The sequence below is a fragment of the Penicillium citrinum genome, assembly GCF_028827155.1.
Source record: "Penicillium citrinum strain IBT 23319 chromosome Unknown utg000007l:1.0-2040159.0:1.0-2041076.0, whole genome shotgun sequence".
Classification (NCBI taxonomy): domain Eukaryota; kingdom Fungi; phylum Ascomycota; class Eurotiomycetes; order Eurotiales; family Aspergillaceae; genus Penicillium; species Penicillium citrinum.
In genome coordinates, this window is record NW_026622692.1 from 272,246 (window position 1) to 294,973 (window position 22,728).

The 22,728-nt window shown below is 49.4% G+C and overlaps 4 protein-coding genes across 4 annotated transcripts; 2 read left to right on the forward strand and 2 right to left on the reverse strand.

Moving 5' to 3' along the window:
- Nucleotides 1-1,952: 1,952 nt before the first annotated feature.
- Nucleotides 1,953-6,839, reverse strand: N7469_007771 (CORVET complex membrane-binding subunit VPS8; the record flags this gene model as incomplete). Its single annotated transcript, XM_056646689.1, has 3 exons — nt 1,953-5,980; nt 6,032-6,464; nt 6,522-6,839. The coding sequence occupies 3 exons, from the start codon at nt 6,837-6,839 to the stop codon at nt 1,953-1,955; spliced, it is 4,779 nt and encodes a 1,592-aa protein (XP_056498240.1).
- Nucleotides 6,840-8,143: 1,304 nt separating this feature from the next.
- Nucleotides 8,144-9,169, forward strand: N7469_007772 (uncharacterized protein; the record flags this gene model as incomplete). The annotated part of the gene is made up of 2 exons (XM_056646690.1): nt 8,144-8,750; nt 8,808-9,169. The coding sequence occupies 2 exons, from the start codon at nt 8,144-8,146 to the stop codon at nt 9,167-9,169; spliced, it is 969 nt and encodes a 322-aa protein (XP_056498241.1).
- Nucleotides 9,170-9,408: 239 nt separating this feature from the next.
- On the reverse strand, nt 9,409-12,663 carry N7469_007773 (DEAD/DEAH box helicase; the record flags this gene model as incomplete). The annotated part of the gene is made up of 11 exons (XM_056646691.1): nt 9,409-9,440; nt 9,496-9,610; nt 9,665-10,085; nt 10,151-10,486; nt 10,541-10,597; nt 10,650-10,811; nt 10,864-11,035; nt 11,092-11,566; nt 11,618-11,800; nt 11,873-12,382; nt 12,430-12,663. The coding sequence occupies 11 exons, from the start codon at nt 12,661-12,663 to the stop codon at nt 9,409-9,411; spliced, it is 2,697 nt and encodes an 898-aa protein (XP_056498242.1).
- A 4,297-nt stretch (nt 12,664-16,960) lies between these two features.
- On the forward strand, nt 16,961-22,254 carry N7469_007774 (DNA-binding E3 ubiquitin-protein ligase SNT2; the record flags this gene model as incomplete). The annotated part of the gene is made up of 4 exons (XM_056646692.1): nt 16,961-16,988; nt 17,204-17,767; nt 17,887-20,159; nt 20,257-22,254. 4 exons carry the CDS (start codon nt 16,961-16,963, stop codon nt 22,252-22,254), a joined length of 4,863 nt encoding a protein of 1,620 aa, XP_056498243.1.
- Nucleotides 22,255-22,728: the final 474 nt, after the last annotated feature.

The window sequence follows — 22,728 nt, forward strand, 5'->3', positions numbered from 1 at the left end:
TCTTATACAGGGACGACTCGACTGAAAAAAAGTCGAAGGAGAAAGAACCCACCGCGTGGCGTCCCTGGCTTTGCACCCACCGGACCCGATCTTGGGACTCCAATGGGACAATGCATGACAGGGCCCATGTGAGAGATGCGAAACGCGGAGCAGTCTTCCTACGGCGGCAGGAGGGTTGATCCTTGACCGAACGGCGGGTCCCGAGTCTTGAAACGCAAGACCCAAAAAGGATGAGACCTTACCCACTTCCAGCCAACTTTTCTTGTATGTACCTTCGTACACGCATACTAGAGGTTGGCGACCACCATTCTACAGTACTATTCCAATGGTACTGGTACTCGTGGATCCCGGAAGTACACCGCCGGGATCCGGGCCGTAAATTGGTCCAGACCGGCCTCGTAGTTGGACCAGCTGGGAAGTTGGATACACACAATGATGGAAGGGGGTTGCGGATCATCTGCGTGGACTACTGTATGCCGCCATACATAATATTGTCCAAGACCGCCCTAACGTATGTAGAGTATGCATCATATGAGGATGGAGGCGAAGACCGTAGATCAAAGGAGAAATAGTGGCGGCGATGGACACAGTACCGCTGGTGAAAGTGATATCTCTCGCATTCACAGCGTTAGTGTATCTGATTGGGTGAGTGTGACATGATCTGCCGCCTTTTCTTCCAGCGAGGTCCACTTTAGAGGGGTTGGGCTGGATTGGGGTCGAAGGCAGGCGGAATAATCTAGCACTTCAAGGTTTGCACTTGTTCGGCTGGGTGTTTCGGAACCATAGGACAATCCCCGCGTCGTGGCTGATGACTCGCCCAGTCCCTGCAGAGACGGAAAAGAAAAGTCCTGGTGCCGAGTCTGTCTGCGCGGTGTCACTGGTTACCAGCTGGAGGTGGCAAGGATGATCGACGAATAGCAAGGCACCGTCGTGAAATCGGGAATAAGCTTTTCTTGATGGGCCCTGCACAGTTTTTGCCCTTAAATAATGTGCATATTATTCTTTCATTTCAACTCTGGTTCCAAAATAATACTCTTTGATCGGGTTCTTTGGTCGGCGCAAAAATGGTGAAATATAAAAGAGAAGAGAAGATGCCAAGTGGAAGTAAAAAGTGGAAGGTTAAGAAGTATCGCAAACAATCAAAAAAGGAAGGATCGTTAAAGAAAGGGCGGGGCAAGTACGACTATCCCCTCCAGACCCGCGCCTTCCCCATTTACTGTTCAAAATCTACATTTACAACTCTCCCTCGTTCCTTCCCTTCCGGTCGCAATCTGGACTTATTCGAGCATCACAACATCGCCGAAATATAAGCTGAACTCGCATTTTTTACATTTCTCGACATACTCTGTTGGGATAATGCCGCGAAGTATCGTCTTGTTTGCGATCTAAAACCCCTCGATGTGACCCCCACAAGGATTTACAGATGTCACAGATAAAGCATTTTGGACCCCAGTTTCCACATCTGTTCCACTTGCCCAACTCAGTGTAGATGGGCATTGCTGAGAAAAAGCCAGGTACCCTTTAATCTGCAAGTCGTTGAACGACCGGAGAATGTATGTACGCGGTACGGAGTACACGGGACAGAATTGTCAAAAAAGGCGCAGGAGACGGGCTAGTGACATGGATCATGAGGCCTAGTCATTCCACTGCAATCTGTCAAGGGTACATGGACAGCGTAGAATTTACTCAAGAAGTCAATATTTATTTAGTACAAGCTACATGGCACGGAGCAAATGCCAAATACGCTCAGTGATATTGCAGGGGGGGAATTTGTGAACAAAAAATAAGAAAAAGAAAAAGGAAAGAGAAACTATCTGACAGATCCCACCTGTGTACGCATACAAAACAAATCTTCATTCGAAAGGTCCTCCAATCAGAATTCGTAGAAGAGAAGGGCGCAAAATGATGAATGGGTTTGAAGAAAAAAAAAAAGGGTCGCGGCAAGTAGAATTTTATTTACAAGCGGGACAAGATAACTCGTTCACAGGCCAGTCGGCATGCTCGCGTTGAAACGCAGCTGGCTCCTCGGTGGGTCGTCCCGAAGTGCCGATGGCATCTAGAACACATTGGCGATGATAGAGATGCCGACAGGAGAACACGACTACCGGTTCAGGTGGTACCTTGTCAAGAGATTCGGGTTCACCGGCCTCGACCTGATTCCTGTCCATGGCATCGTGCTCAAGCTGGAACGAGTTGGGCCCCGTTGGTTCAGAAGTCAGCGGTCGTGATGGTCGACTGGCCTCTACCATGGCCGCTTTGCCTTTGCCCCTTGCCAGGGCCGGATCACGACCCTCCTCGAGTCGCTTGGCAAGGCGATGCTCTCGGTCATGATTCTGCTTCTTCTCCCACGCTGCCCAATATGAAGAACCGACACTAGGTCCCCAGATCCGCCGGCGACACACTTCACAGACCTGTCCTCGAGGGCGCCATCCATGCTGCCGCAGCCGAGTGACTTCGTCCACATGCACAAAGAGGTCGCGGTCGAGCATTCCATTAGCAAGGGTTAGAAGTGACTTCTCGTATGAATAAGCAGAAAATACGGAAGCGAGAACGGCCCGTAGTTCCAGCAAAGAGGGTGACCAGCTAGCGGCCCGAGTCAGGAACGACCGTAGGATACGCAGGAACGACAGATCAGTACGCTCGCCCATTGATGATCCACCACTCTTCACAGTACTTTTCAACAAAGCAGTGAATACCTGCTGAACCAGGGATCGGAAGGACGTTGTCAACCGCCCAGTCTCACCACCCAACGGTTCGATGGTCTGGGCTTGCGCGGCGCCTTTGAGCTGGTGGTCGCGCATCAGTGCGAAGACGCTGCTTGCGATGCGAACCACGGCCTCGATGAGATCTAGCCAAAGACCCTCATCAAATTTCAGAGGCTGTTCAACTGGCGATATGCTACGATGGCCATTCGCGTTAGGCCCGGCCTGCTTGGCCGTCTTGGTCTGGCCCTGGCAAAGCCAAGTGCCGACACCGGAATACTTGTTCAAGGATTCCAAAAGGTCATCAATTGCCTCGGTCGTACTCGCTGAGTCTGGAGCTTCGTGGACGCTCTGAACAATTCCGACCAACGCTGACTCTAGCGTACTCAGATGAGCAATGAGACGGTCCAGGGCAGGTCGTACTTGACCTTGTCGTGCAAGTAGAATGACAGCAGCATCAATCGCCCCACTTCCTTCGATAGCGGGTAGCAATTTATCTAGATGAATATCACCGACCCGTAGACCGTCGACAAATTGAGCTACATGAGCTGGGTAGAATTTGCAAAGCAACTGAACGTAGCGCTCGATCATCCAATTCTCCACAGACGGAAGGGGTCGACTGTCACCACTTTGGTTCTGAGGTTCCACAAGGACAAGAAGATACTGGTATTGTTTGTATGCATCTTCCTCCAACTCTTGGAGGAACTTCGAGTGGACTTCGGGTATCAGGTCCTGCATTGTCTGAGCAGCCCTGATGACATCGATCGCAGCAATTTCCTTGGCATGGTCTCTAACCAATTCCACGACATCCCTTCTGTGCTTTTTTCCCAGGCTGGATCCAGGACGTAGACAATCCTGCAGTGCCGTAAATATACCATCCTTGTCATTTGGATCATCAAGATAGGTCCTGATCCATTGGGAGTACTGTTTCTCAGCGCGGTATGTCGATTTGAGGATTCGGAAGAAGCGAGCTTCTTTGAACAAGGGAACCATGTTCTGAATATCAGGGGGATGGTAGAAGGACAGGAGATACTCCACACTCAGCTCACAATCATCTGCCATTTCTTCTTCAGGGTACTGGCATAATCGAACTAGAACTTGGTGAAGAATCGTGCCCGACAAAAGGATATACTGGGGATATTTTGGAAGATTGCGTGCAACAAACATATCCAGGTAGATGGTTTCCGTGGCTGAGAAAGAGGATTCTGTCATCACTTGTAGTAGGATGCTAATCAGATATTGACGGTTTATAGATGCGCCTGGTGACGGGCCGTCTTCAGAATCGGGCTCGTTGAGGAAACTGTCCTCAAAGGCCTCGTTCAGCATGCTCATGAAACTCGAAGCATCAAACTTAAGGATTGCTCGAAGCGGCGAGAAGGAACCGATATCGTCGGTGCCAGTATCAGGCCCTGTGCCAGACAGGTGACCCGAGAAGAGATATTGATACAAAGCGAGCTTGGCCCTTGATGCCTCAACCTCATCCAGACTATCTTCAGTAGGATAGATGCGGCCTGTGAGCACGAAGGACAGGTAAGGGAAGATTTTCCTTGCGTTTGTGTGTCGTATCATTTCGGCGGTATAATCCCCGTTGGTCAATGGCTCAGACTGAGTAGGGATCATTCGTATAAGGTCTTCCAGAGGACCGACGTAATCCATCAAACAGCGGTTCCAAACGTAAATATATGCATCGTACAGATTGTGCTGTTTACATAGCGTAGTCACTTGGTCAATGTCCATGGTCGTAGTATCCAGGAGGCATATGATCTCCTCTAGCCGGCCTGCAGAATGAGTTTGGATGAAATGGTTGATCAGAGATTTGACTGCCGTGGGTGGGAGAGAGCGAATGGTTCCATCAACGATATACGGCTCGACGACGTTCAAAAAGCCCCCTGCGCAGTCATTCTCCTCGTACCAAGGGAAGACTTCTTCCCACAAAAAGTCCTCATCGGTCATGTAAATGCAAGCAGCGATAGATACTTTGGCCAATTCCTCGAGCTGAGAGTCCTCAATTCGCCTATTGTCTGCCTCGGCATTGCCGCCGAATGCATATTTGAGAGACGCGGAGATCATGTCCAAGAGTTTTTCTTGAACAATCGGCCGTCTTAAACTGTCCTCCTCGGGAAGACCAACAGTGAGCTTTTCGGCAGCACCCGTGTAGTAGGAAGTCGCAAGTCGGATGGCATTGATGAAGTCCCCGTTCTCCATTAGGGCCAGAAGCCTATCAGCCCAATTCGACAAACTACCAACCAGAGTTTCGTTGTAGCCAAGCAAAAATAGACGTCCCTTGTAGGCACGGAAGCTCATGTAGAAAGCATCTGCTACCACCCCGTGCATGGAAGTATCCTCTTCGTCGAGCTGCTCCACCAGATTATGGAGCTGCGACGAAAATAGATCGACGTGATAAATATGCCGATAAGCGAGGTCGATAGAATCAGTTACGCGCATTGAATAGTCCTCAAGGATCAAGAGTCTTTGGGTTATTGTGAAGACTGCGAGGACAGAGCGACTTAACCATTGGACAGCCACGATGGCCTCATCAGCTTTCCACCTACTGCGCGCCCTGAATGCCAGATTAGGAGGCTTATCTTTGTCGATAGGTTCATCGGTCTCGGCTTCTGAAACCTCAAGTACAGTCAGGACATTTGACCAGCAATAAACAAGTTTCGTATTTGATGTCTGGCTGTCTTTTCCCTTTAGACGAATGGCCGGGAACCAAGCCAATGCCCCGGTCATGGTACTATGGGCCGGTACCTCTTTGGGCCGGGATGCTTTATGTTGCGTCTGCGCAACTGGTGTAGTGGAGACTATTACCAGGAGATAAGGCGTAAGCATGGCGACAAGTCCCAACGAGTCGGAAGACTGCTCGACATTGCCAAGAGGCAAGGGTGAAAAGGCCAATACCGAGCTGGGCTTTCGCCGACGCTCTTCTAATGCAACTTGCGGATATCGACCAAGGATTCTTGTTGTTTTCACAGCGCGCCCAACTGCACCCATGCCTCTCGTTGCAAGGTGCGAAAATGCCATCCCTCTTGTATCAGCGGAAACAATTGCAGTACGTCTAGTTCCAAGGAACCCAATGTGTATCACCGATGCTCCTGCGATATGGCCATCGGATACACGGGTTTCGATTTGATGCGCGGGGATTGGTTGTATATGGAGGAAAGGTTTTGCGGAACGGGATATTTCCCAGGTGAAGATGTCACCAGATTCATGGCCTCCAGCTACAGTAGTGTGGTCCGCAGACAACGCCAGAGAAGTGATTTGCCCGCACTCCACAGCTGGTATTCAGTTAACACCGTTTGCAACGAGAAGAAATAACATGGACAAACCTTTAGTTCCGGTCCCGACAATGTGTTTCAAACTTTGATTGTAGTCGAAAACTAAGATGATTCCTTTAGAAGTGCCGATCACTATACACGTTGAGACTGCCAAGCAGGTCGGCCGTCCAAAATTGCGCTTTCCTATTTCTGAAAATGCTTGTCCTGTAATCTGACGCAGCTTTGTCCACCGTACAACATCCCAAGGGCTCGGGGGCGTTTCATTATCTGACTCTGGGGTGGGCGAAATCTGACTGGTAATAGAGGATTGTCGAGAATGGAGATGGGCAAGAAAGGGTGAACCAGTTCTTGATGCGCCTAGCGGTGATGAGGATAGGCGAGATTGGAAGCGAAGGTCGAATGGGCGATGAGCTGGGCTTGGACTCAGTCGGGAGGAACCTCGTAAAGCTAGAGCACTGCTGCTCCGAGAGGAAATGATGGAGCCCTGTTAACAATTAGCAAGCCATGGCCATTAGCGCACCGACTCGATCACCGCGCTTACATGTAGCGAAGGCGAGTCGTCTGGGGTTGAAGATGTCCCATCCAAGCTTCCTGCAGCCCCTGAGAACTCTGTGAATCGATTTGGCGGGGTCTGAGGGAGCCCGGGATCACTAGGCTGCACTGTTCTCTCCGATATCTGGTCTTGCGCATTGTCTATCGTGTCCAATCCCTCCAATTCTTCCAGGTCGTGCTCGACACGTTCCTGGGCGGTAGACTCGGTGAGATCGATGGCGCCATGATCGGTATGTTGGTGTTCGTCAACCTCTTGGCCTAGGTCCAGCTCATCCTCTCGTGCCCAGCCTTCACTGCCCTCAGCCATCGAGCTCATGAGCAAGGTCGTGGAATGATCATTGCTGACGCTGCGCTAAGGATATAAGCGTGGTCAAGCCAGCGAGCGAACTATGAAGACAAAGACACTGCCGTGATTGACGAACCGTTGGAAACTGGAGGAGGGGGATGATCGGGGCAGCGGGATGAAGTCGGGGTCGTGCGGCTCGGAGGAGGTAAACATGTGGAGTACCTTCCCGTCTAAAATCAGAACCAGAGAAGGCAGGAGCTCCCCAGGTGTGGCGTTGTGGCCTGGATCGGGCCGGACTCAGCCACTATGGCTGGTATATTAATCACAACAGTATGTAGCTACAAATCTTGGTAATGAACCTGGATACTCATACATAGTTCCATTTTTTTTTTCAATGATGTGAGTTAATCGCTTCTGAGTAGTCAGATACCGGTATCCGATAGGGCGTGTCACCCTAGTCATGGGATCTCATCTTCAGATCACACTGTTCCACCCATCCAAATAGACGCAATTTCTCCGATTGCCTACGATTCTGATTATTTCCTACACCAGGAATGACTAACTAGATACTAGTAACTAGAGGATCAGATGGACAGTAATGAATCTAAAGCATACTGTTATACTGTACATACTACGCCTGTTGAACACCCCTTTCCAATCAATCTTCCGTTGTGGCGCCGTAGCCTTTCATTATTGGCCGTTTATCCAGTACCGAATGCGACTATAAAGTCGCCGCCACGCGTCTGCATGGCTTACACCAAACATATTTTTCGATATACATTGGATACGTGGCGTCTTGAATATTTCCCCTGAAGCAGGAACTATGTCTTTCTCTTGACCTATTATTTCCCCGGCTCACCCCTGTTGTCTACCACGATAATGTGCGGGGCTCATCGTTAAATCGAGTCACAAGGTGATGCAGGATGTTTTGTGTCCTATTTGTGCTTCCTAACTCCACCACATGACCCTCAGCGCTAAAAGCTCATACTTCTGGACGGCACGACCTAAAGGCCATGGATTAGATCAGTTTTTCTTTTTCCTTTTGGGCTAGGGATCGTCGGCATGTGGAATGCTGGGGAGGTTGTCAACTCCTAGTGCATGACCAGTTGGCTACATAGGAAACACCTGGGCATATATATCGGTCACGACCTGCTGGCGCTTGCCTCGTGGTCAGAATCATTCAGAATATCCAGGAGGATCTTCTGATCCAGAAGGCCTACCGAAGCCTACTAAATACCTGCATCTTCTTGATCTGCTTCTACTTCCAAGTTCGCCCTGATCCTCCCTTGTCAACAGACACTGGAAATTAAGCACCTTCAATGATGATGAGCCACAATTTGCAGAGGCTTCTTTTAGCCTTATGCGGGACTCTGTTACTTTCTCGTACCAGCTGGGGAGCGCCGAGTGCAGATAGCCTGTCTTCAAGAAAAGCTGCATCTACCGACACAACAGCTTCGACCTGTAATGGCCACTCGGAGTATTGCGATCGTTCATACTCAAATATCACTTTTGTTGGCTCTCACGACTCTCCGTTCGTTGGGAAGCTCCCTCAGCAGAATCAAAACATTGATATCAAGAAACAGCTTGATATGGGTGTGCGGTACCTGCAGGCACAGACGCATCATTCCATATTGGACAAGAATGTACTACAACTGTGTCATACATCCTGTATCTTGGAAGACGCTGGCACATTAAAGTCATTCCTAGATACAGTCAAAGACTGGCTCGATGCAAATCCAAACGAGGTCATCACCTTGCTCCTAACAAACGGGGATTCGGTGGATATCACTGAGTTTGGAGACACATTCCATGAGAGTGGGATTTCCGACTACGCGTTTGTCCCATCTTCAACTCCAAACCCGCTATCCATCGACAAATGGCCTACAATCGGAGAGTTGATATCAAGTGGAAAGAGATTGGTCGTCTTCCTAGGTAGGTGTTAGGCACAGAACTGTTAGGCTTTCTGAACACCTTCTCATCAATTTACAGATTACGGTGCAGATGCAAACAAAGTTGATTTCATTCTCAACGAATTCAACTATTACTTCGAAACAGCTTATGACGTGACGGACTCCTCTTTCTCAAACTGCAGCATTGACCGACCTTCCGGTGCCTCTGCATCTGGCCGGATGTATATCGTAAATCACTTCCTAGACGTGGACATCTTTGGAGTGAAGGTGCCAGATCGCAAACACGCGAGTGAAACCAACGCAGCCACGGGTGATGGCAGTATTGGAGCCCAGGCTAGCTTGTGTGAGGGACAATATCATCGTGCGCCAAATGTAGTCCTACTGGATTTTGTGGACAAAGGGGATGCGATTAAGGCGCAAATTGATCTGAATGGACTTTGAATGAAATCGCTTGCCCAGGCGCCCCGTTGATACCATCAAGTAAGTCTATTACACAGTGGGCTCGGATTTAGTTTATTTGTACGCATTTTAGTGTGTCGTTCAATGGAACCCGTTTTAGGACAAGAAGACACTCAACTGATAACCTTGAAGTACCCATGCATGTACCAAGAACGCCTGCCGCATATGCAAATAAATCCTATGCATGTAGTTAAACTCCAAGCTGTCTGTCCATTGATTGGTCATTCCTCTAGCTCGACCTGCATTTCCCGGTCTAAGAAGAAAATAAAGTTAGCAAGCCATTCAAAACAACGTGGGTGGTTGCATACCCCATATCTTATTCGCAGAAGCAACAATGGACTCTGCCTTAGACAAAAGCTTCGCTGCATAACGCTCTGCCTCGGTTGGATATAGTTGGTTCTTCTGCGTCTTCCGAGGGTTTACCTAGCCAAATAACCTCAATATCTTCAATTCCATCGATTCTGGTTAAGGACTCACCATCATGAGAATCGGGACCAAATCCTTCGGGTTAGCCTCGGCCAAAGCGCGTAAGCCCTTAAACCCATTTTCGCGGAGTAATCGCGCCGTCCAACTCTTAACGTAAGTTACTTGGGCCATTTCAAGGAGGTCAGCACGCGCACCGGCTTCTAGTCGATCACGCATATGGTCCAATACAGCGGCCAGCATGCCCCAATTCATACGTTGGCAGAATTTGACGATTCCGGCAGCAAATCCATGGCACTGTTGGGCGAGAGTCTGGACAGAGCCACGGGGAGTTTTGTAGCGCTGAGCAATTGTCGACAGCGGGACTTCATTGCTCAAATCACGAAGTTGGAAAGCTGTGTAGGCACGGCGATAGATGCGGGCTTGTTTGATTTGAGCTGGGTTTGTTTCTTTCAATGAGGCACCGGATTGTACCCTACGGGTGAGCGGGAGATGTGTGAGCAAAAGGTTTGCACTTAATACTGGAGAGTAGCCACTCACATTGTATTCACAAAGCCAGGCTGGACGCCAACAAGTTGAAGGGCACGAAGACCACTCTCGTCCAAACGATCCAATTGGTCGCGGAAAATCTGCCAGTCGATTGGATTGTCCATTGCCACTTGAAGAGGGGTGAACATGTAGAATATGTGCATATCTCCATCCATAACGAACGCTTCGAGCGCCCTTTTGAGCTCCTCATGCACGTAAAGTCCATCTTCAGGAGAAAATGCCGAGGCCACAACTGCTTGGCCTAACAGGGTCGCACCATATGACTCGTCTTCTTTCAGAACCAGTAGACCTTCATTGATGAGCTCCTGTATAGCGGAATCCATGATGCTATATACAAGTTTCTTATCAAGTGATAGGTAAAGAAGCGTGCAGCGCACATACTCCTTGATAGCCTCGGATCCTGAAACTAGCCCAGTTGCTACAGCTTCAAGAATCGCCCTATGAATATCAATATCACTGAGCTCAATAAGTAATAAAAGGCTGGGTTTACCTTTTCAACCCTCGTTTTTCTGGGGCTAGACAACTTGCAATGGCTGGCATATCAGCATCCAGCAAGTCGCATACCGCCTCAAGGTCGGACTTGACGCAGATAAGATATGTTTCACCAGAGATGTCCTTGCCTTTGCGTCCAGCGCGTCCACACATCTGGCGTCTATTACCGTCAGCTTTCATTCATAGAGAATGTATCAAGTATGTGGTCGCACAGCATTGCGGGGCCCACCAATTCTCGACCCATTCTAGCACCATTGATGATGACTCTTCGCGCAGGAAGATTCACACCGGCTGCAAGACTGCAGGTCGCAACAAGTACTTTGAGCACGCCTTTGTCGTAAGCATGAGCGATCAGCTCCCGTTCCTCCGTAGTCATGCCTGCATCTTCAAAGGAGTTAGTAACAGGATCAGGAATAAGATACTAGCTTCTTGTTACTGACGATGGAATCCGGCTCCTTTGATAATTGTCTTCTGGAGTATGGGATCTAATCCACACGAGAGACTTCGTAACTCAGCTAAGAGATCCAGTCTGCTGTTTAGTTCATCACTTCCTTCGGTCAATACAGGCATCGCCTCACTTATAGTGGCCGAGTGAACTTGACAAGCGCCCCGACTACCACAGAAAACTAATGCTCCGAAGCCTGCGGCAGCAGTTTCGACTGCCAATGCTACCATGGCGTTTGTTGCAGAATTGGAGAGCTCCTTGTACGCAGAAGGTTCAATGGTCCGGTGCGGAGGTATTGAATCCTGTAATGAGGATGATGCAGTCAACTTGGACGCAGTCAAGAGTAGCTGCCTTGATGTTGCGGCAGGGTAAATAATGTTCTCGTAGACCAGGTATTCATCAATAGGAACAGGTCTATAAGTAGAGATGTAGAATTTGGCATTCATCCATTGTGCCAACATCTCAGTGTTCTGGTACGCCGTCAGAAGCTGCCATTTGGGAAATAAAATTAGAACTCATACCGAAAGCGTGGCACTCATGCCCACGATTTGAATATCTTGCTGAAGTAACAACAATTTTGTTACCATCAGCTCCAACAGATACCCTCGATGCTCGTCATCAAGCATATGTAGCTCATCGAGCACTACAACACCCAATTTCCCAATGCTACAATCCTCAATGGCCGAGTTGATCAATGAATTGGCCTAGAAATCTCACATATCAACAGATTGAACCCAAAGTGTGTATGTGAAAATAAGGAGTCCGGCTTAACGCACCTTCTCAATAGTACAGACGGCGATGTCGGTATCTGCCCATGAAGTAGTTGTCCGGTTTCCGCCGAAGAATCCCGTTACTCGGATGGACTTCTGTAACTTCTTCCATCGTCTGCGCGCAAAATGTAGATCGTCTCCATCTTCCTCTTCTTCCTCCGGGAGTATTTTTTCCACGCCCTGAACAATCTGACGTAGCCACTTGAGCTTCTCTTGGACTAATGCCACATAGGGCAGAACTAAGATTGCTTTCTTAGTTGGGTTTTCAATGATCCGTTTTAGTAGCAATACATCCGCCACTAGCGACTTTCCTCCGCCAGTGGGGGCTGTGTAGACCAGATGCCGTTCGCCAGACAAAAGTCCCCGCGCCAAGAGACAAGATGCTTGCCAAGCGTAAATAGAGGTGACCCCCAGTGCAGCGAAGTTGGCCTTTAAAGCCGGAGGTAGTCCGTATTTCGGGTGGGATAGAGATAGCAAGGGATTCTGGCTGGACCCAGGGGCATTTTCCCCCAATCCCTGTTCCTCATTCAAGGCTGTGGCTCCTGGGCCCAGATGGATTGTACTGGCGGTAAATCGATTTTGAGGAGGGGGAGCGAGGCTCGAGCAAAGCCCAATGGGGCTGACTCGAGAATCGGTGGGTTGAATATCTCACTTGGCCCACGCAAAGTAATATTGTGTATCCCTGTGCCAGGCTCGGGGGGCTCCTGTGGTTGTAATGTTGTCAATGGCCTCTTTTGACCCGCCACCGGAGCTACATTATAGCTTGTGTTTGACACCTGGTGACTGACGACATCCATTGAGGTGGCAATCCTATGGGATTGGACTGAATGTCCCGACGACATTACGGGAACACCATTTAATGACACATGGGGAATATGCGAAAGATGGCACTCGTGTAGCGAGAGAAAGTGGTGTGCTCATTAAAATCCCTTTCCCACTCTACTCCTTCCAATGTTATTCTTTCTTCTCTTCGACGCGCCGCGTATTGGCAGCCCTGAGGCCTCAGGCAATATTTAGTTAACTATGCCACAACCATTAGTCATCCGTTCCTGATTGCAACTTCCGTAGCGGAGAACCACTTCGAAACTTCCCAATGCGATCTCATAGATCTCGTATGAGCCTCAGTGAACTCTCCGCCGTACTAAAATGGTATTCCACGAACTATGTTAATATCTAATGGATTCCGGTATCTGTACTCCTTACACTAAAGCGGCATTAAATTCCCTCATGCGGTGGACGCATGTGGATTGAGGGATGTTTGACGATCTGGGGTCGGCTGACGAATCTGTCCTGCCAATGGTGTTTCTTCGAATAATCACTGTACAGTGTACGGAAGTATCAGGGGCAAGCTTCCTAAATTATATTTTTATTGTACTCCTCGTCCTCTTGATATAGAATTTGATATGACTTTCTGCTTGGATGAAACGCTGCCTAATGTTTGATTAGCTTCATTTCCCAAGGTTTACTGGAGGACACCCAATTTTAGAGCTTGCGCATCCCAATGCCTGTCCGGTCGCGTGGGTCACAAGCGATCAGCCGATCCAATTAAGCCGTGGCGAGTATTTCGCTAAGGTCGTGATTCTCGCGATTTGTTGTCAACGGTGAAAAGCAAGTCCCGGTATAGAGACGGGGAGTGATCGACGGTTAGGAATTCAAGCGTAAAATCGCCATGCATCGGAAGAATGTGAGGTATATTGATAGACGTGGGATATGCAGGTTGTCCCGATAGGTACAGAGTAAGATCGTAGTGCCAGCGTGACATACCCAAGCTACTGTGTACTTCAGTGTTCGAATTACTAGTGCTCGTAGTGTCCAGGTCCGTGAAATATGCTAGAATTTATATGCCTGTGGTGCACAAGATCGAACTACTAACCATGGTGATACTAGAAATACTATTGTAATGTGCTATGTAGGAGATCCCGATCATTACGGTGTATGTGCCTCCCATCACAACTTGAATCAATACCTAGGTAGCCCATCAGTGAAACGTGGACCAACCGGATTAGGGCCCTGTTGGAAATGTGCCGCCTCAGAGACGCAACGAGAGGCTGGAGAACTGTTTGTAGCCAAAGTCCGTCTCACAGGGTTATGAATCAGGGTTTGATCGCATCCTCAGATGGTCGGTTTTAGTACATACTATGTACCGATATAGCTAATATAGTATATTAGCGGGAGCTCCGTCTTACAGACAGTCGAGTTCTTTCGCTTGTTTTCCATCTACATAAATCTGAAGATCTTGGAAGACATCATTTTTGTCTCATACATGGTTCTGAGCTGTACATAATAACTATGTATTTTTAGTATCCACACCAATGGACGAAGAGGACAAGATCTTCCGAGCAATCTGTACTGTACTAGGATATTACCCAGTCCGGTAGCCCCATTGACCGGCACGTTCGAAATGCAAGGTGGCGACACGCAACAGCCGCCGGGAGCAAATCATCCTCGGCCAACAGCGGATTCTTCTCGGCAGCTTGGATCGTCATTGGACCGAATGGGCGGTAGAAGTTTAAATTACCTGAGAGATGGTCCGTATGTACGGGAGTACTGAGTACATTAGTACTGTACAGTACTGTACGGAGCACATGAGTCCATTCCCCCAAATTTGTCAATTCTTCTTCCAAACCATCATAGTGTCGTAGAGTTAACCCACTCTACGGGACTATTATCCATGGTATGTCATACGTACTAGGCATGTAACCACTTACCACTTGACAATTCTGTAGAGGCATTGTACCTACACTACATATGTATATACAGTACATATCACAATGAACACTTCGGAGATCAGATCATCTGCTTAAATGTCACTTTCAAGTCGTGCTTCCTGTCTCTATCCATCTAGCGTGCATCGTTTCGATGGTGACCGGCACAATCCATGCCCTTGCTTCATCTTCGCCTTTTGTTTCTTTCCTTTTTTTTTTCCTTTCCTTTCCCTGAGAGAGGTCTCTCTATCTCTAGGCTTCTTGTTTCGGAGGTGAGGCACTAGTCTTGATGCTGCGATCGGACCAGCATACTGATTAGTGCCCGTTCGCGCTTTTCATAATCTCGATTTGAGACCATAGTGCCACCCCTACGAGCCATTTCAATTTATGCACCACTATTGGGCAATAGTCAATTATATGGATGCTCAATATACTACTGTACACACTTGTAGTGGCGACACTTACTCGACTAGGTCGACATCCATATCGTACATGTGGAAGAGATTGTATACCACTGACAGTAAGCTGATTTGATTGCACTCAGCCAACCTCAACGATTCTACTTGAGTGGCTATCACATGAGTAATGCTCGACATGGGTTGTCAAGCTCGCTTGTAGTGAAGTGGTACAGGGCTAACTAATACAGTATCCAAGGTACCGGGCCCGTACGTAATTTTCTTTTCCCAAGCAGGGATCGTGTGGATGGGAGGTGTGGAGTCTGTAGGTGCTAGTGCCCTTGCCATTACCTTTTTACCACAACCTGCGATATCAGTCGCCTTGAACGGTTTCCGGGTTGGGGGGGAAATGAGCCATCGGAAGGGTCCATTCTTACGGCTGAGCCATTCTTTTGAATCATCAAGTTTCCAAACATCTCAGTTTTCAGTGAATCTTGCTAATATAGACTGTCTTGATATCACTGATTCCAAGGCCTGTACTGTATGAGAGCCCCCTTGTGTAGTGGCTACCAAAGCTCACACAAGTAAGTAAACTTTAGCCAGATCGGAGGCGAGTGAAGAGCCGTGCATAATCCCTCTTTCTCCAAACGCGTATCCATCTGGTTCTCCTACGTGACCACATTCTTCACTTGGATTTAACCATGGGGACAAGTCAATATCTGGACTTTCGTCACAAATTGTACCACGTCTACTCCGTATTCTAGGTAGACATTGTCAGAGCTGTAGTCCACACGATCTTATTGTAGTTGTATAAGACAATCATCGTGCTCATCGTGCTCATCAGGATATCAGTATCCTCTCTCTCTCTCTTCCTCCTCTCCGAGCAAGGGAGACAGTCCATCCCAATACTACCAATACTGCCAATACTTTGGCAATCCGATCCCAGACAAGATTTCTGCGATTTCCCTTGGTTCGACAACGAGGATCCGTCATATTAACATATCGGGACTAGGGGCACGCTCGGGATCCTCGACGCCTTTTTTTCCCTTTTCCTCTTTTTCTCCATCTTTCATTATTCCATTATTCCCAGTTCAAATTTCCAATTTCCAATTCCCCCCTCCGATTCTCTCGTCTATACCGCTCGCCTTGGAGGAGTCTCGCCATCCTTTCTCCCCCCTCGTCATCGCTTTTCTTTTCGGGTGGCTGCGCGTTGTTGTTCCGCTTTGATTCAATCTGGCCGCGTCTTTCATCCTTCCTCTCTTCTACTCTTCTAGTCTATCTCGTCTATCCTATCTATTATCGCCTCTTCTTCCTTCCTATTTACTAGTCCTCTGGTTAGTATCTCCCTTTTCTCTATTTCTTCATCTACTTCTGCATTCTACATCTTGATCCCACTTTATTTTGATATCCATCCCATCCCATCCCATCTCTTGTCATTCTATCTATCCCATCCCACCTGAGATATCTGGTGATTCTCTCGATCAACCTGATCTGTCGATCACATTGATGCTCTCTCCCTTCTTCTCTATCCATCTCTCCCATCTACTCTTCTCCCCCATCCCCAAACCGTTGATCTTTCTGGTCCACTCTTGATATCGGCCCCGTTCAGTGGTGTCCTTCACCCCTGCAGTTCAATACAATCTGACACGGGAATCTGGTCCACTTCTTTTTTTGTGTCTTGCCTGTTCCCACTTCTTTTCTTCTCTTCTAATTTTCCTAATTCCCGGTGTCTCTTGTGTTCTGATCTTCTTTTCCCCGTGTTCCCCTGGGGAATCTTAATCATTTCCCTTTTTTTCCCATTCCCTTCCCATTCTTTTTTCATCTTCCTCTTTTTCCTTTTTTTTCCTTTTTCCTTTTCCCTTCTTCCTCCCCCCGCCTCATCCTTTCATCCTCTTCCCATCTTCATTCTCGACCCTTTTCCCATCTACCCGCATTTCTCGGATTTTCGCCCCCCTCGGGCCCTTTTTAGTGTTCCCACATACCCGCATCCACACATGCATCGCGCCACGTCCAGACGTGTTTGTTCGTGAGCCTGTTCGTAACTGACATCCACCAACAGTACTGTGTCGGCTTGGGTTTTTATCATCCACTGCCACACCCTGGGGCGTCTATATCCTCTCTCCTTTTTTTTTCCTTTCTACCTTTCCCCCCCTGCAGTGGCATTGGATTTATCCCTTGATCTTCCTTTCCACATTCTTTCGTTCCTCTTCTCCCTGACCCCACTATATGCTCTGCAGTGGATGAGGTTGACTCGCTCTCAATGACCACCACTAGCTCTCCGGAGGCCGTAGCCGATCCGGCCGGCTCCTCCGCTGCAGCTCCTTATGGTACGCGATCTAGAGGGCGCAATGCCCCTCGGCCCAATTATGCCGAAGATCGTGATCTTGAGGTAGAATTTGAAGCTTCGGCTCCCGCAAAGGGCGCCAAGAGGAATGGCGGCGTGGTCCTCACTAATATTGTGAACGGCTCCAAGTCAGACTCCGAGAAGACCTCGCCTACGCTACCAAGAAAGAGTCTGCCCAATGGTACAACCCCTCAGATCCTGCCCAAGGAATCTATTCCGGGTACCTCATCATTCTCTGCAAGGCCAGATGATGCCAATGGGGCAGGCCCCATACGGAAGCGTAAGGCTACTACCAGCGCTCCGTCCAACACCAACGCCGCAAAGAAGATCTTCACATCCGCACCGGGAGATTCCGATGGCGGTTATTTTACCAACATGGTTAGCTTTGAGAATTCAGAGCCAATCCTGAAAGATGGACTTATTACTGCTGATGATGGTACCACATTCGGTTTAAATGGTAAGGATCCTACTTCCTTTTTTTCCTCTAAATCTTTCATCATGACCAACTCCTCCCATCCTCAATGGGAAGAAGGGGGGGTTCCTCTCTAAGCGTCAAGCACGACTAACAATCTGTAGATCACGTTTATTTGATTTGCGAGCCACCTGGCGAGCCATACTATCTTGCTCGCATCATGGAATTCATGACATCAAAGACTAAAGACTCTGCCTATGTTGAATCATTACGAGTCAATTGGTATTATCGGCCTCGAGATATACAGCGACACAGCACCGATCCGCGGTTTGTATATGCTTCAATGCACTCAGACACGTGCCCGCTCTCGTCATTACGTGGAAAATGTACCATTCGACATGTTTCTGAGATTGAGAACATCAACGATTATAAAAAAGAACGCAACAGCTTCTGGTATGATAAAATGTTCGATCGATATATCCATCGCCTGTACGATGTCATCCCAACCAAAGATGTGATCAATGTCCCTGGAAATGTCAAACGAGTTCTCCATGATCGCTGGAGATTTATCCTTGTGGAAGTGGGCAAAGGCAAGGAATTGACCGGCGCCGTCAAGACTTGCAAGCGATGTAATTTGTTTGCTTCGGGCTCGGAGTCCGTCGATTGTGCCGTTTGCCATTCAACGTACCACATGTCCTGTGTTCGCCCAGCTCTTACGAAAAAGCCAGCTCGAGGCTTTGCGTGGGCCTGTGCCCCATGCAGTCGGGCTCAGGAGCGTAAGCTGGAGGCGCGCAACACACCTTTGGTGGGTGAAAGCCGCGGCGAAGGGGAAGATGAAATCATGGAAGAGGAAGAGGAAGAACACCACGCAAATGGGGCCGTGAATGGAACTTCCGTCAGCACTCCAGCCGCAGCTGAGGAGGAACCACAGCCTGAAACAGCAGAGCAATCAGCGCAGGCCAGGATGTGGCCCTATCGCTACTTAGGCATGCATTGCCGCGTGGAAGACGCTCTTGATTATGATGATCGAATTTATCCCCGTGCTAGCTCCAGACTCGGGCCGAAGCACCAGGCTATCGTCAATCCCTGGCCCGGTCGACCGGTGGAATATGTGAAGCCTATCGAAATGAAGAAAAAAGCGAAGGCTTCAGGCACAAAGTCGTCTGGCCCTCTTTCCAAGGATGCCAAGGCTGCATTGGAAGCTGCTAAACAGGAGAAGGCGAACCGACCAAAGTGGATTCAAGATGAGCCCCCGGGTTATATCGCCCGCGGAGAGGACGAGCCAGTGACAATCAATGGAAAGCAAGCACGCACCGCTGAATTACTTTTCAAGATGCCGAATTCGGATCAGATTCCGGCCCGCGGCGAGGAAGACTCCCCAGGCTCGCATCTCAGTGATGCCGACCGCCAGAATTTTATCGACGATTATATGCGCCAAGCAAAAGAACTGGCACCGCACATTGGAGTCAAAGAGTATAGCACAAATTTCTTGGACAAGGCACTGCAATTGCTCTATTCCGAAAGCTTCAATGTACAAGCAGCTCTTGCTAAACTGAAAAAAGTCAACCAATACAAAGACCTCAAGGAACCATATTTCCGCCCAGAGGAGTTGAAGCTCTTCGAACAGGGAGTCGGGAAGTATGGCTCGGAATGGCTCAGCATTTTCCGGCATGTCAAGACCGTACCTCACTGGATGATTGTGCGGTTCTACTACATGTGGAAGAAAACGCCCCGTGGTAAGCAAATATGGGGCAGCTATGAAGGCAGACGTGGTAAGAAGGAAGTACGTCGCCAGAGCGTTGCCTCATCCAAGCTGCTCGATGATGTGGCGGATGACCACGATGACTCCGCCTTCGACAACGAAAAAGCAATAACACAAAAACGCGGATTCCATTGCAAATTCTGCTCAACACATCACTCTCGTCAGTGGCGACGGGCTCCTCTTGTCGCACCAGGAACAGTGGTTCCTTCAGATCCTTCGGCTAAAAAGGACAAAGGTCCGATGTTGACCGTGGCTTTATGTCTTCGCTGTGCTTTGCTGTGGCGTAAGTATGCCTTGCAATACGAAGATGTGGATGAAGTCGGCAAGCGGATTGCAGCTAGTGGCAACAAGTCCTGGCGCCGACGCATCGATGAGGAGCTCTTCATTCAATTGCTTATGGGCGCGGAGACACCAATCGTCATCAATAACGCTACAGCAGCAGCCGCCGCTTCAATGGGAATAGTGTTGGAGAACAACCCTCTGGTACAGCTTGAGAGCAAACTTGAGAGCAAACTTGATGCAACCAAGAAAAAGGCAGCACGGAGCGACAATCCGAGTGCAGCAACCTCGACCTCCAATTCCGTCGAGCCAATGCCTAAGAAGAAGGCGGGCGCTGAGAAGGGTATTGACACCCCTCCTGTCGTCCCAGATCCCCCCCAAAGCCAAGACTCTTTCGTGCGCTGTCTGTAACTTTGTCGAGCCAACCGGCGACGAGCACATCTCTTGTCGGGATTGCCGCTTGACGGTTCATCGCAACTGCTACGGAGTACAGAACTCTCGACCTGGCAATAAATGGCTTTGCGACATGTGCTCAAACGACCGCAGTCCCTCGATTTCCACGACTTATGAATGTGTTCTTTGTCCTGTGACCTGGACGGAACACGATCTTATGGAGACCACAAAGAACACCAGCCGAAAGAAGTCGGATCGAGATAAGGAGAAAGAGCGACTCGAGAAGGAAATGGTTCATGAGGCGATTCGACTCTACCGCCAACGACAGGAAGCCGTTGGCAAGCCCGTCGGGCCTCGCGAGCCATTGAAACGAACTGCAGGCAACAATTGGGCCCATGTCATGTGCTCGTTATGGACCCCAGAGATTAAATTCGGAAATGCGAAAGAACTTGAGCCGGCTGAAGGATTTGGATCTATTTCCAAGGATCGCTGGCGGGATACCTGCAAAATTTGCAAGTCGTCGAAGGGCGCCTGTGTTTCCTGCAGTGCCACTGGGTGTAATGCACACTTTCACATTGGCTGTGCTTTTCAGGCACATTACCGCTTCGGTCTTGATGTTACACCTGTTAAGAGCTCGCGACGAGATAGTGTGCAGACTATTCGCCTGGGAGACGAGGTTGGAGCGGCTTCTCCCGTCATCTACTGCCCTAATCATGCTGTCCCCTCTGCGGTTCATAATATCGGCGAGCTTACAGGCCAGGATGGGTTGAATGCTCTGCAACTTTTCGCTCAAACATACAAGCAAGCTGATCTTACCTTGACTGGTACTTCACGAAAAGCAGCTTACGTGCAGCAATCAGTCACTGTGCCGCCACACCACGTTGCTGGTCCAGTGAATCGCCGCGTCTCTACGAGCAATGGTCCTGTAGCTTCCAAAGAATCCCATAAGCCTCCGTCAATCCCGACTGAAGAAACAACAGACGAAATGGATATCGATACGGAAGAGCCATCTGCGCCGCGGGCCAGATCTTCCCATACGGCCACGCCAAGTCAGAAATGTGTTCGATGTTCCACTGATTTCAGTCCTCGATGGTGGCCTTGCGGATGCCGCGGCGATTATCGAGCGCCCTTAGTGAACGGAGACGGAATGGGTTCTTTCAACACTCCTCCAGGTTGGTACACGCCAACAAACGGTACGGCGAGAGAGCAGATCTACGAATGTCACAAATGCCATTTGAAGAACCCTCATCCTCCCGATGTTCCTACGCCTACTCCTGCTCCCGTTGGGGCTACTGTCCCTGGCCCGGCTTCTGCTTCTGGTCCTCCGCCCCCCGCATCTGCGCCTGTGCCTACGCCCGATTCACGGCCATCGCCCTACGCAGCTCAACGCCCGGTATTACCGACTATGCATCGCCCTGGGTTCGTCGCACATGGCCATCCAGCTCCTGCGGTCCCTCCCACTTCAGTTCTTGGGCGTCCTATGCCACCAGCACACACGCATAGTGCTCCTATGCCATTTGCTGGCAGTTTTGAGCAGCGACCTGGAGGTGAGAGTGCTCTGCGTAATGGCATGTCACCACCTGTCTATGGCGCAGGTCCGCCTCCTGCTCCATCTCAATCCCCTCATATAGGGGCCTATCAACCTGGTCCTCCTCCTGTCCCTCCACCCTCGCACTATGGAAACACAGGCCCACCTCCGGCCCCGCCATCGCAGCCATATGGAACACATACTAGCCCATATGTGCCCATGACAACTCGCTCGCCGCATCTTTCACAGCCCCCGCCTCGCCCCTTCGCTGCCTCTGCATCTCCTCCGATCATCTCGGCAACAGTAAATCGGTCTCCGCAGACATCGCTCAGTGCATTGAACGGTGGCCCACCGCCGCGTATGTACTCGGTCGATCGAATTGGCGCGTCGTCTCACTCGCCGCCTGTTGCCTCGGCACACGTAAATCCTCGCGGGCCAACCCCGCCTACTCGACCAGAGGACACACCACCATCAGTCATGGCGAGTGCGAATCGGCACTCAGGCGTGAATGGCACGAGCACTGGGTCCGGAGCGAGCGCAAGCCCGTCGCTAAAAAACCTGCTGTCCTAATATTCCATCTCAAACCTTGCCACTCACGGTCGAGTGTGCTACTCAACTGTATGATAGCCATGTCTCTCTTCCTTTTGTCTGCATTTCCCTTCTTTATTTCTTGACTTCTTTATTATTTCCCCATTATGTTTGCATATGCGCGGTGTACTGGCAAAAGGTGTCAGGGAGGAATGAGATATTCGTATCTATTCTCTTTTCACTTTGATTATCTCCTTTGTCATCATATCTTTTCGGCGTCTCAAATTACGGCTGGAAAAGCAACGGGATATCCGGGTAGTGAAACCCATGGAATGAATTGCATGGAGTAGGGTCGGCGACTTTCGATGTTTACCATATTCCCTGGTTAGAAGAATTGATTTGATTATTGCTTGAATACAAAACGTGGATTCGTAATTCAGCTCGGCTTGCGCACTAATAAATAACCTTACTGTACGTTGTCTATTCGGCCCGAGGACCTTAGATCTCCCCCTTTCT